The sequence below is a fragment of the Dendrobates tinctorius genome, unplaced genomic scaffold, assembly GCF_039654945.1.
Source record: "Dendrobates tinctorius isolate UK_male_01 unplaced genomic scaffold, ASM3965494v1 ptg000005l, whole genome shotgun sequence".
NCBI lineage: Eukaryota > Metazoa > Chordata > Amphibia > Anura > Dendrobatidae > Dendrobates > Dendrobates tinctorius.
In genome coordinates this window covers 5,308,546-5,323,187 of record NW_027361673.1, presented here as the reverse complement: position 1 = coordinate 5,323,187, position 14,642 = coordinate 5,308,546, and the positions used below count along the sequence as shown (strand labels likewise).

Sequence of the window (14,642 nt, the reverse complement as noted above, 5' to 3'; positions counted from 1 at the left end):
TGTGAATGCAGCCTTACCATAATATGCTCCACTCTGCTTCCATGATTGAGGCTGCTAAACAGCATTTAATCACTTTTATGTCTCCAACTGACAGGTAGCTGGCACATGGTTTATAAATGTAAAGTGCTCTACTACTAGTTCTTCCAATGGCTGGTATTATTTATATACATATATATGTATATATGTCATTATATATTATGTGATACTTTGTAAAATATACATTTTTAAATGTAAAGCAAATGCACAAAGATAACATGATAAAAGCTGGCTCATTACACTCACTGGCCACTTTATTAGGTACACCTGTCCAACTGTGTGTTAAGACTTAATTTCTAATCAGCCAATCACATGGCGGCAACTCAGTGCATTTAGGCATGTAGACATGGTCAAGACAATCTCCTGCAGTTCAAACCGAGCATCAGTATGGGGAAGAAAGGTGATTTGAGTGCCTTTGAACGTGGCATGATTGTTGGTGCCAGAAGGGCTGGTCTGAGAATTTCAGAAACTGCTGATCTACTGGGATTTTCACGCACAACCATCTCTAGGGTTTACAGAGAATGGTCCGAAAAAGAAAAAAAATCCAGTGAGCGGCAGTTCTGTGGCCGGAAATGCCATGTTGATGCCAGAGGTCAGAGGAGAATGGGCAGACTGGTTCGAGCTGATAGAAAGGCAACAGTGACTCAAATTGCCACCCGTTACAACCAAGGTAGGCAGAAGAGCATCTCTGAACGCACAGTGCGTCGAACTTTGAGGCAGATGGGCTACAGCAGCAGAAGACCACACTGGGTACCACTCCTCTCAGCTAAGAACAGGAAACTGATGCTACAATTTGCACAAGCTCATCGAAATTGGACAGTAGAAGATTGGAAAAACGTTGCCTGGTCTGATGAGTCTCGATTTCTGCTGCGACATTCGGATGTTAGGGTCAGAATTTGGCGTAAACAACATGAAAGCATGGATCCATCCTGCCTTGTATCAACGGTTCAGGCTGGTGGTGGTGGTGTCATGGTGTGGGGAATTTTTTCTGGGCACTCTTTGGGCCCCTTGGTACCAATTGAACATCGTTGCAACGCCACAGCCTACCTGAGTATTGTTGCTGACCATGTCCATCCCTTTATGACCACAATGTACCCAACATCTGATGGCTACTTTCAGCAGGATAATGCGCCATGTCATAAAGCTCGAATCATCTCAGATTGGTTTCTTGAACATGACAATGAGTTTACTGTACTCAAATGGCCTCCTCAGTCACCAGATCTCAATCCAATAGAGCATCTTTGGGATGTGGTGGAACGGGAGATTCGCATCAGGGATGTGCAGCCGACAAATCTGCGCCAACTGTGTGATGCCATCATGTCAATATGGTCCAAAATCTCTGAGGAATGCTTCCAGCACCTTGTTGAATCTCTGCCACGAAGAATTGAGGCAGTTCTGAAGGCAAAAGGGGGTCCAACCCCTTACTAGCATGGTGTACCTAATAAAGTGGCCAGTGAGTGTATGTAGAGTAATCTGAAAGATACGTGAGTTCATGTGCATTTTCTCACTTCAAGATATTATTCTGCATGAATGAATGAGAGAGATGCCTATTCTAGCTAGACTTAACCTCTTTATTATTACGTCTTAATACTTTTTTCATATTTAGATATTTTATTGTGCTCTCCTTGGTAGCTGCATCTTAGATCCAAGCCACTTGGGTAATGAGCATATGTTGAAATGTATTAGTGTTCATTCAATAGTGAACCTCAATGCTTATTTTGAGATTCTGATAAAATAGAAAGTTTCTTTTCCTGATGTTAAAGCTTCCATTTCAGAAGAGCATTCAATATTATTATAAGACTTTGCTTGCTTACTTTCGGTATACCTATTAAAGGTTTTATTCTCTTTTCCATAGTATAGAAATATTATCCCTTTTAATGCTGTGATTAATGTATTAGATATACCACTTAATCAATTATGTACTAAACATATAGCATATGATTTTGTAAACCTAATGGAGGGATATTTGGAATGCAACCTATAAAGTACTATCTCAATTACATAGGATGTAGAGATGGTTTCCTTGTCAAGACCAACTTGAATGATTGGCTGTTTTCTTGAATGTTTTAATGAAGAATAACAGTTATGTCCAAAACACTAAACCATACACCATGCAATTATTGGTAGATTTATCTCACATGGATGTTATACATGGATAGAAAGATCATTAGATAGATAGCTAGATAGATAGATTGATTGATTGATTGATTGATTGATCGATCGATCAATCGGTAGATGGGTTAGACAGATAGATGGGTTAGATAGAAACACAAATAGATAAATTCAGTAGATAAATAGATACTGTAACTAGACCAAATTATATAATGTTCTCAAACACAAGGTTGATTGATGTCCAAAGTTTGGTATCCAGCAGAGATACTGTATCTGTCACAGTCATCTACTAACAAAATGTGCGAGTTAAAAAGTATTTTTTTCAACATGGAGTTCCATGAGTGACAGATGGCCAACTGACTGCATCTATCAAGAAGACATCTATAAGACGTAAAAATGGATTCCAGCCATCTACTCTACCGGTAGTTATTACATTAAACATTTCAAAAAACTTCTTAATCTATTGCATTAAAGAAGCCACAACGTTATCAATTGAGTTAGCCATTTTCCATGATGTACCAGCGCTATTTCCGAATATACAAAACACTGCATTATCACGATACACAAAAGACTGATATTTAATGGCAAAATCAGCTTTGCTACATCGGTACATTGATAAACAGATGTCAACACCCAGCCAGGATCAATGATAAGTGTAATGTTTTATACAACGAGCAAATCAAAGTCAAGTATTTTGATTTTTCCCTTATTCTGTCATATGTAGAGTTCAACATTGCTATTTTGTCTACTTATATTTTGGTAATTTGTAAGCTTCATATGTCAGCACTATGAAATAATATACATGTTATGTAACTACATGTAATTATGGACGTTAAATACCGTTAGACTGGGCACTTTTGGCGTACGACACATATGGTAGTCTCCCCATCTATGTAACCTTGAGTTTTATATAGAAATATCATCTTTTGTTTTATTAAATGAAACGGTGGTAAGTCAATATGTGTTATGTAAAATATGATTTAAGAACAGAGCTAAGCCTAAAGTGAGGCATATTTGCAGATGAAATCTGGATTCCCTTTCTGCATGGTTGGTCAGAATTATAATTAATTCTCCTTTGGATTAGAGATTCAGTACTGGATTAGTCTATCACTGATGACAGCATACTGCATCCTTCCAATGTGATATGCTTAAATTAAAAGGGTGCATTAACTTCAGTCATCTGTGTGTGATCTAGAGCACCACAAGTAATCTAACAAAATGAACGAAATAAAACACTGTATTAGTAGCAGTTTCAATTTGCAGACAAAAAAACAGATCAATCTAAAGAAATTCAGAGGTTAGAACTTAGAAGTAGTCAATATTGGGCACCACATTTATCCAAATTTATAATCGAGCAGATGTTTGCAGAGACGTCTTTCCATTGAATTTTTAATACTAATGCCCAGGTTGGAAGCAAGCTGATTGCGAATTATAATATTTTAAAAAATAATGTATTCTTAATTTTTAATCTATGTTGTGCGCATTGGTATGTCAGTGCTAAGTTAACCCATTGGATGCACTTAAAACTATTAGAAAGTCATGCCAATGTAAAGTGAACCAAGTGACAAACTCATCTCTGCTGCACTAACAATGAAACATCCCCACGCCTGTATGTGGTTTTAAGGTTCACAGTGTATCCACAAGCCCAGCAGGAAAACATCAAGAAGTTGGTTGCCTGCAACTATTTTTCCTAATGGCAAACATGATATCGAAGGTTTATTTTCACCATCTTCAAAACATTAGTTTTGAGATGATCTTTATTAAATATGGCTTCCCTTAAATTACCGTTACAGAATCACTAATTGTATTCCCAGAGAACTAAGGATTTATTTACGGGGTCCTGAGTATCCATTAGTGCAGATATACAAAATGGCCAGGGTTGATAGACACTTTTTAATAGGTTCCTGGCCTGACGCACTCTCACTAACATCTATACAGTCATATTAATATACGTGCTTCCTGAAGAACCTGGAACTATCATTCATATTCTGTACATCCCATAGTTGTAAAGAAAGAGGCTGCTGGTCAATAAACCTAAGCTCCAGAAGTATGAGGACTAATACTTAGGCGTTCCCTTGTGTCGAGAAAGCTGTGGAAGCAGAACAGCAGGAACATCTGATTAATGTATCAAATGGCAAAGAATATTGTGGCTTTTATAAACAAGAGTAGAAAGTCTTATAGAATAAAGTCATTGTATCGTACTTAAAAGTGGTAAAAAAATATGAAATATTAAAAATTTAAAGTCCTCAGCAATTGATACCTTTTAATGGCTAGCTGAAAGGATGTAACAAATAGAAAGCGTCTCAGAGTTCTCAGGTCTCCTCATCAGGCATAGAATAACACAAAATCGGAAGCATTACTCTGTGCCTGATGAAGAGTAGCTTGGAAAGCTTTCTATTTGTTACCATCCTTTCAGTCAGCCATAAAAAGATATCAACTAGTGAAGACTCTCAATTTGGATTAGTGTTATAGTTACTATGGAGCACAATTCAAAGACATAGTTTTCCTGTAGTTTAATGTGTTACAACAATAAACACTCATACTAAGACACATTACTGGGCCAAAAATGACAGCTGAAATCACAAGTCTGGACCCCTACAAAGATGAAATGTGTGTGTTATTCTTGCTCCTCAGTATCATATAATGTAAATACATTATCGAAATTTCATTGTTAAATGCATTATAAGGCTACACAACAATTAATTCACGCGCCAATTATGTGTATTGGTGCAATGCAAGACATTCACAAATTATTTAACCACTCATTTAACTATTGTTCCAGTTCTTATTGATTGATCTATCTACATCTCACTATCTTTCTATTGATCTAAATCTATCTCTCTATCTACCTATCTACCGACCTGTATCTATACCTCCCTGCCTCTATCTACATCTCACTATCTCCATGTATGTATCCATCTGTATCTATGTATCAACCTGTAGCTATATCTCACCAAATCAATCTACTCTATGTATCTATATATCTGTCTATCTATCTACTGTACATCTCACTGAGTCACTATAGCTTCATCTTTATCTAATAGCTATCTATCAATCATTTTCTAGCTGTATCTATCCATCTATCTATCTATCTATCTATCTATTATCTTCTTACTGCATCTATCTATCTGTTATTTTCTAACTGTATCTATCTATTAAGCTTTGCCTCTACATTTTTAATCCCACACCTTATCTACCAAATAGATATCAGCTCTTACAAGTAAAACCTAGCTAGCCCTAACAAGCACAATCCATCCCATGTGAGGTTAACCTGACTGTGCTGCTGACATCAAATAAACTTCTTTGAGAAAGTAAGGAAAGCAGCCTAATGGTTAACTAATGACTGATTCTCTTCCTTCAGCATCTGTTCACTGCTAGAATGTAATCATCCTTCTATAAAGAAATTTCCATAATCCCCACCAAGATCGTATCTGCCTAAAGATAAGAAGAAGGACAATATACATAACATGTATCTGATCTCCTCCATCACTGATAGTGTAAGAACAATGGTATGGCGAGGTCCTGGACTGAGCTGTCCACAGTGCTGAAATCCCACCCCAGGCTCTCCTAGACTTGCTGGGAAGTCTGGTCACCTCCCTGGCTCCTCAGTATTACACAGGAGAACACACATATTTGCCATGTTATGGCTGCACAGTAAGTTTTTCCCCGCTTACACCCTTTGTACCTATGTACATAGCTGAACCTGACCCATAGACAGACATGATCAGCAAATAAAGTTGGGACTTACGTGTTCCGTCGAATCTAGTCGCTATAGTATCTAGGAAGGTGTTCTGAGGTGCTAGTAATCCTTTCATTACAGGCATTTTTCCAGCCCGGTGTGTAATTCTCCATCAAAGTTTATAAACAAGGATGTTTTGGAAGAAAGTGCAATGGGGGAGGGCTGAAGTGAGGAGGAGGAAGAGGAGGTGGTGGGTGAGGTGGTAGTGGTGGAGAGAGGAGGGTGCTGGTGACTCCTGATGATTATCCCTGGGAGCTCCCAGTCCACCAGAGTCTGCTTTATCCTGACTGCTGCAGCTCAGCACAGCTGTGACCTTCCCCACTCAGCTCCTAACCAGAGGAATGGATTAATGTAATCTGCACAAAATGCCTCTGTATTTGTATTACCCAAAGTTACCAGACACCGGTCCCTTCAATAGATAAAAAGGCAGCAGCCCCCCAGAGCCAGCAACCCCCTCCTCCTCCGATAGTCAATACTAGCTGACAGTCTCCCTCTCCTCCAGCCAACCCTGTAGTGATTGTTCACTCTGTACTGTGGGCTTCAATCGCTCCCTGGTATTCCACAGAACCATAACCTTCCATAGAGCTAAATTTAGATTCATGCAAAAGAAAAGGGAAGATCCCTGCAAGCAGTGACTTTGGGCTGCAACACAAAAGCAGGAGAGGTGATGTAGAGAGTGGAGCCAGCCAGGAGAGCAGCTGGGCTGGGTGATAGCACACATGCACACCGGCCTCGCGTTAATTTAGCCATTTCTCGTTTTGGAATGACTTTCTCTCTATGTATTTTCTATAAGCTCCAGACAATACCTCGCAGACCTCCAAAGGAAGCAGGCGGGTCTATTGTGTCTCTCTGCAGTCAGTTATCTAGGACAACTTTACCAGCATCGCATTCACTTCTTCACTTAATTATTTCTGAAAGGCTGGCGCAACATCCCATTAACCACTGTTCTCTTCCATATGGACTTCTGTTCCGGAGGTAGAATTTGTAAAACTGAACTCGTCATTGGCGAAAGAAATTAGAACTTGACATGTTTATTAGATCCAAGAAGATTGGTAGCCCCACAAATACATGGATGGCAGATCTGTCTACTTGTCCGTCTATCTATCATTCTATCCATCCATCTATCTATCTACAGTAGCTGGTCTTTATCCTTCTCTCTCTATCAATTACCTACATTATTATCTATCTATTTATTTTTTGTATATCTCTGTCTATCTATCTATCTATCCAGTATCTATCTATCTATCTATCTATCTATCCAGTATCTATCTATTTATCTATCTTTCTATCTACAGTATCTATCTACAGTATCTATCTATCGATCTATCTATCTATCTGATCTTTATCCTTCTTTCTCTACCATCTATCTATTATCTATATATTTATTTATTGTATCTATCTACAGCGTCTATCTATCTATATCTACAGCAACTATCAATCTATCTACAATATGTATCTACAGTATCTATCCATCCATCTATCTAGTCATCTATCTATCTATCTATCTATCCAGTATCTATCTATCTATCTATCTATCTATCCAGTATCTATCTATTTATCTATCTTTCTATCTACAGTATCTATCTACAGTATCTATCTATCGATCTATCTATCTATCTGATCTTTATCCTTCTTTCTCTACCATCTATCTATTATCTATATATTTATTTATTGTATCTATCTACAGCGTCTATCTATCTATATCTACAGCAACTATCAATCTATCTACAATATGTATCTACAGTATCTATCCATCCATCTATCTAGTCATCTATCTATCTATCTATCTATCTAGAAATAAAAAAAATGGAGGCAGCACACCATTCACAGTGGAAAAAGAGTTACTTTTATTAGCCCATCTCAGCAACATTTCGGTCCGTGAAGATGTGGACCTTTTTCAAGGTTTGGTCTATGCCTGGAGGGCTTTGCACCCGATTTTCCTTTTCTTTTTTCTTTAATATTTTTGTGCTGCTCTAACTGTTTCTTTGTTTTCTATCTATCTATCTATCTATCTATCTATTTATCTACAGTATCTATCAATCTATCAATCTACAGTAGCTATTTATCTGATCTTTAACCTTTTTTTCTCTATCATCTATTATCTATCTATTTATTTATTGTATTTATCTACAGTATCTATCTACAGTGTCTATCTATCGATCTATCGACAATATCTATCTAGTTATCTATCTATCTAGTTATCTATCTACAGTATCCATCTATCTATCTACAGGGTGGGACATTTATATGTATACACCTAAATAAAATGGGAATGGTTGGTGATATCAACTTCCTGTTTGTGGCACATTAGTATATGGGAGGGGAAAAACTTTTCAAGATGGGTGGTGACCATGACGGCCATTTTGAAGTCGGCCATTTTGGATCCAACTTTATTTTTTTCAATGGGAAGAGGGTCATGTGACACATCAAACTTATTGAGAATTTCACAAGAAAAACAATGGTGTGCTTGGTTTTAACATAAATTTATTCTTTTATGAGTTATTTACAAGGTTCTCTTTGCTTACAGCCATTGACATATCTCAGAGGTTGACATGTGAGGAGCAGATAGAAATTGTGTTGATGTCTGGTGAACGCAGTACCCGGGTCATTGCAGCAGATTTCAATGCAAGACACCCTACACAAGAAAACTGTCACCATTCCCATTTTATCTCGGTGAATCCATATAAATGCCCACCCAAAAAAGTTTGCCTCATCACTGAACATAATGTTCTGTGTAAACTGAGGGTCCTGTTCCAATTTTTGTTTTGCCAATTTTGCAAATTCAGCGTGCCTATCTGTGTCGCCAACCATTCCCATTTAATTTAGGTGTATCCATATAAATGGCCCACCCTGTATCTATCTACAGTTTATTGTTTAGGACATAACTGTTACTCTTCACTTAAACATTCAAGAAAACAGCCAATCATTCAAGTTCGTTTTGATAAGGAATCCATCGCTACATCCTATCTGATCTTTATCCTTATCTATCTATCTATCTATCTATCTATCTATCTATCTATCTATCTATCTATATCTAATCTTTAGCGTTCTGTCTCTAGTATAGCTATTTTATCTATCTAGTTATCCAGTCAATCTCTCTTTATCTACAGTGGGTATGGAAAGTATTCAGACCCCTTTACATTTTTCAGTCTTTGTTTCTTTGCAACCATTTGGTAAATTCAAAAATGTAAATTCAAAAATGGGCCCAGCCAGAGCCCTGACCTAAACCCAATTGAGCACCTCTGGAGACAACTGAAAATGGCTGTCCATCCAACTTGACGAATCTTGAGAGGATCTGCAAGGAAGAATGGCAAAGGATCCCCAAATCCAGGTGTGAAAACCTTGTTGCATCATTCCCAAGAAGACTCATGGCTGTACTAGCTCAAAAGGGTGCTTCTATTAAATACTGAGCAAAGGGTCTGAATACTTATGACCATGTGATATTTCCGTTTTTCTTTTTTAATAAATTAGCAAAAATTTCTACATTTCTGTTTTTTTTCAGTCAAGATGGGGTGCAGAGTGTACATTAATGAGAAAAAAATGAACTTTTTTGAATTTACCAAATGGCTGCAATGAGTGAAATAAAGAGTGAAAAATTTAAAGGGGTCTGAATACTTTCCGTACCCACTGCATACCTTTTTATTATTTTATCTATCTAATCTCTCTAATATATATATATTTTTCTAATCTTTCTATCTATCTATCTAAATGGAAAAAATCAAGCAGCACTCCAGTTCAAGGGAAAATTGTGGGCTTTAATCCAGCACCAAGTGGTGCAACGTTTCGACCACACAGCACGGTCTTTGTTTATTCTATTTTTTCTATTTATCTATCTATCTACCATCCCCTCTTAGCTCTATATAATCTCTGCATCAGTCCATCAAATCTCTACCGCTATCTATCTACCTCTCCATTCCTCCAGCTATCCGTAGAGTTGCAGGTAACATTACCTACTATACCTACCATTACTATGTTTTTTTATACCTACACATGATAATGCCTGCTAATTAAAGTACACACTGTGGTTGTCACTCAGCTTTTCACAAGCTCAACATGGCAAAAGAATGCATTTTTTTGCCAATTCTTCTCTCGTCCATGCTCTGCATGTGTGTCAGTCTTTACTATAGTCTAGCATTCTGCTCGATAGTTAGATAAAGTCATTATAAATTAGTTCTGGAGTAGTGATGGGCGAGTAGCATCGTTGTTCGGGTGATCTCTGAGTATTTTGGCGTGCTGGGAGATTTAGATTTCGTCGTCTCAGCTGCATGATTTGTGACTTGTAGACAGGCTGAATACATGTGGGAATTCCCTAACAAACAGGCATTCCACACATGTATTCAGGCTGTCTAGCAGTCGCAAATCATGCAGATGAGACGAGGAAAACTAAATCTCCAAGCACGCCAAAATACTTGGAGCTCACTGAGCATGCTCAGGAAGACCCGAGCAACGAGTATACTCGCTCATCTCTATTCTGGAGGTCTACCTAGATACCAGAGATTTTTTAACAAAGGAATTGTGGGACAATATGAATATAAGCATCTAATTATAATCAGCATGACATGTGGTGGCAGTATGGGAGGTGTGCCAGAAATAGCTTGGATAAGACTCTGGGTCAATGAATAATATCATTTGGCTTTGGTGAATTCACTATTATAATGCTTTTCTATAGCATGTTTGCCTTTATACACTCAGTGAACCTGAGCACAAAGAAACCTGTAGAAAGCATATATAGTTCATGCCATAAACTGCAATCTATGAAAGTGTCTACCCCCTTAATTTTTCTTTTGGAAAACATGGTATAATATATCTGTTACCTGTTTCTAGACAATAGCAATTTGTGAGGTTACAGCGTTAAGACAAGGATGAAAAATTGCACACAAAGGACCAGCAAGGGAGATCACTGTGTAAAAATAGCATCACCCTTTATCAGCACTTGAGAAGTTCTTCTCTTTTTTAGGAAGCTGTCTTATTTCCAGCAGAGAGATTTACTGTGTACAGTATAGCAAGCAGCGTGATATGAGCCAAGTAACTGGAGGGCAGTCCTATTTAGCAGGTATAACATAAATCATTTGCTAGGAGAGACCAATGGCTCAGAGGCAGTTGGTACTCAGAGGAATCATCCATGTACCTATTGCTGCAGCTGTAATTAGTTCCCTTTCCTACAAAGTGGAGGAAATTCCCAGCTTCATGTCAAGATATTTTTGCTACTGAGACGCCTTAAATGAATGGTCTGTCATCATGCGTTGTGCATATTCAACTTTCTGAATCACAACTTACTGTACTTTTTTTTTCATTGATATGCAATTTGTTGGTCTAATTAAAAAAATAGGATATAACAAAATCCAGGTAAGTGGGTTCTAAAAGTTATACATTGAGCTCATAGACATTACTCCAAGTGAATACATATCAAATGTACACTATGGTGTACTAAGCTTAAAGAGGTTTTCCACTAGTTTTAAACCCGACACTTCTGCCGATCAGCTGCTCTTGGTGCCAGTAACACCACATGTGTTCAGTTACGGAGCAGAACTTCACAGTTCTGTGGCTGCATATTACATAGTCACACCTATTCATTTGAATAGGGGTGGATCTGCAGTATCTTACAACAGCCACTATAGAGTTGATGGAGCGGTGGTGCTCCACTACACAATTGGCATCGGGATCAGCTGATTGCCAGGGGTACCAGGTATTGCATTTCCACCAATCTGATATTGATGACCTACCATAAGGATCAAGCATCAATATAAAGTGTCAGACAAATGATTTAAATAACTTTGAAGACGGCAGAGGGATCGTTTCAGTAAATGAAGAATATTGGAGAGCAATAGTGATGGGCGAGTAGCATCATTGCTCGGGTCTCCCTGAGCATGCTCAGGTGATCTCGGAGTATTTTGGAGTGCTTGGAGATTTAGTTTTCAGCATCTCAGCTGCATGATTTGCAACTTGTAGACAGGCTGAATACATGTGGGAATTCCCTAACAAACAGGCATTCCACAAATGTATTCAAGCTGTCTAGCAGTCTCAAATCATGCAGCTGAGGTGACAGAAACTAAATCTTTGAGCACGCCAAAATACTCAGAGACCACCTGAGCATGCGAGTATACTCGCTCATCACCAGATAGCAACCATTAAATTGAGCAAGAACATCAATATAAGATTACATAGTGACTGAGGTTTAATCAGGGATGGCGTAAGTGCTGGGGCCCTGAGCAGGTAAGGGGGGCACACTCACCATCGGGGACACCAACGTGCTATGGGGCCCCAGTGCCAGCGCCTGCTCAGGGCCACGGCACTTGTCAGTTTGAATCATAGAATCATAGAATCAGAATCGTAGAGTTGGAAGGGACCTCCTGGGCCATCTGGTCCAACCCCCTGCTCAAAGCAGGATTTGCTAAATCATCCCAGTCAGATGTCTGTCCAGCCTCTGTTTGAAGACTTCCATTGAAGGAGAACTCACCACTTCTCGTGGCAGCCTGTTCCACTCATTGATCACTCTAACTGTCAAAAAGTTTTTTCTAATATCTAATCTGTGTCTCCTCCCATTCAGTTTCATCCCATTGCTTCTAGTCTTTCCTTGTGCAAATGAGAATAAAGTTGATCCTTCTACAATGTGACAGCCCTTTAGATATTTGTAGACAGCTATTAAGTCTCCTCTCAGTCTTCTCTTTTGCAAACTAAACATTCCCAAATCCTGCAACCTTTCCTCATAAGACAGGGTTTGCAGACCGGTCACCATTCTGGTTGCTCTTTTCTGAACTTGCTCCAGTTTGTTGATGTCTTTTTTAAAATGTGGTGCCCAAAACTGGACACAATATTCCAGATGAGGTCTGACCAAAGAGGAGTAGAGGGAAATAATGACTTCACGTGATCTAGACTGTATGCTTTTGTTGAAACATCCTAGAATTGCATTTGCCTTTTTTGCTGCTGCATCACACTGTTGACTCATATTCAGTCTGTGATCTATTAGTATACCCAAGTCTTGTTCACATGTGCTGTTGCTTAGCCCTATTCCTCCCATTCTGTATATGTTTTTTTCATTTTTATTGCAAAGATGTAGTACTTTGCATTTTTCCCTATTAAAAACCATTCTGTTAGTTGCTGCCGAGTGCTGACGCCGGCCCTGATTAAAACTAAGTCACTATATAATCCTAAATTGATTATATTCCTCCTCTGCAGCGTCTTCTTCATCTCCTGACTGTGATGTTTCAGGTTAGAGGGCGTGATGAATTCACTAGTGTGTACCCTCTGCCTGAACAATCACAGTGAAGAGAGCCAGAAAACACCGATGCTGATGCATCCAAAGCAGAGCAGTGGCCAGCGAGGAGAGGTGAGCATTTCATTTTTTTGGAGTCTTACATTGGGCCCATCATATACTGGAGCATCATATGGGACCCATTATATATGGAGCATTATATGGGGATCATGTCATGATCCAAGGTGGATCTGACAAGTAAATGGACAAAGTGAACTTTTTTCCTTAGGCTTGGTGCCAAAGTGGGTTGATTGCACCCGGTGGCCATTAGAATTATTACACGTGGTGTCGTTCATTCTAAGTTGCCCCGGTGGTGGTGAGCGGTAGTGCACTTTAGTTTCTTTGGTTTAATGTGCACGTATTACAAATCAGGTGTGAGGCTCTATAAAAGAGTTTCAGGTGTGTTTGATGATCGTTGGTGATATTAATAGTTTGTCATTTGGGAAGCAAGCCTGGGTGAAGAAGGAGCTGAATGAGAGTCCTGGGCAGCCCAGCCAGAGGGGTTGAGTCAGCTATGGAGTCTGCAAGGAGTGCTGGCATGGATTGGTGGAGTTCAACGTTGGTGTCTGCAGGAAGGGCTGGCATGGTGTGGTGGAGTCGCAGTTTATGGTGTCAGCAGGAAGTGCTTGCATGGCTTGGTGGAGTGGCAACTATGGTGAGAGTTGCACTCAGCATGCTGGACTTGGTTGCTGAAAGCTGGACTCAAGCATGCTTGACTTCTTTGCAGAAAAGTTGGACTCGAGCATGCTGGACTTTTTGGCAGAAGCTGGACTCATCTTTGGGACTCTGTTTACTGGGCAGCTGCAACTGGTGGTGGACTCTGCTCCAAGACTGCACTAGGGTTATGGATCCGGTTATGGTGATGGATCCGGTTGGAGGAGAAGATGCACGCAGGTGGTGGGCTCTGTTGCTAGGAGCGTACGCAACAGAGCAAAGCTAAGTGGTGTCCCCCTGTATTGTCATTTTCCCTTATGTGTGTTTAGTGCAGTGGTGGGTTTAGTTTCCGCACCGACCAATTCCCTAGTGAGGGTTTAGGTGCAGGGCGAGTCAGGGTTTGAGGTATGCGTGCGTCGCCCGGTGCAGAATCGGCATAGGGAATGGTAGGAGAGCAGGGACACTGGCTCAGGGGAGTACAGGAGGTCTCCACATCCCTATTCCCTATCGCAGGGCCCACCATTGTTATTGTTACCCAGGTTTCCCCTTTATTATTTAAATTCGCCTTACTGGAAGAGGGGTTTCCAGACTACTGTATATATAACGTATATTACCTAAATTCGCCAGTTGGAGGCAGTGTATTCAGCTGCACGATTTATTATTTAAATTCGCCCTACTGGGGGCGGTGTATCCAGGGTCACGCGTGTCATGGGTTCGCCTTGCGGTACTCGCTGCGTCCAGACACACGTGACCGTGACAGATCATCATATACTGGAGCATCATATCCATTATTCTGCATGGAGCAATGTATGGGGCTTATTATTCTATATGAAGCACTATGTGGTGCCC

At 39.6% G+C, this 14,642-nt stretch overlaps 1 protein-coding gene across 1 annotated transcript in view; it reads right to left on the bottom strand.

Annotated features, from left to right (window-relative positions):
• Window positions 1–6,261, bottom strand: part of KCNH8 (potassium voltage-gated channel subfamily H member 8) — a 534,349-nt gene extending 528,088 nt beyond the window's left edge. Inside the window, 1 exon segment of the mRNA XM_073568115.1 lies at window positions 5,897–6,261. Within this exon segment, the coding sequence (XP_073424216.1) occupies window positions 5,897–5,972 (76 nt within the window). The 5' untranslated portion in view covers window positions 5,973–6,261.
• Between the last annotated feature and the right edge of the window lie 8,381 nt (window positions 6,262–14,642).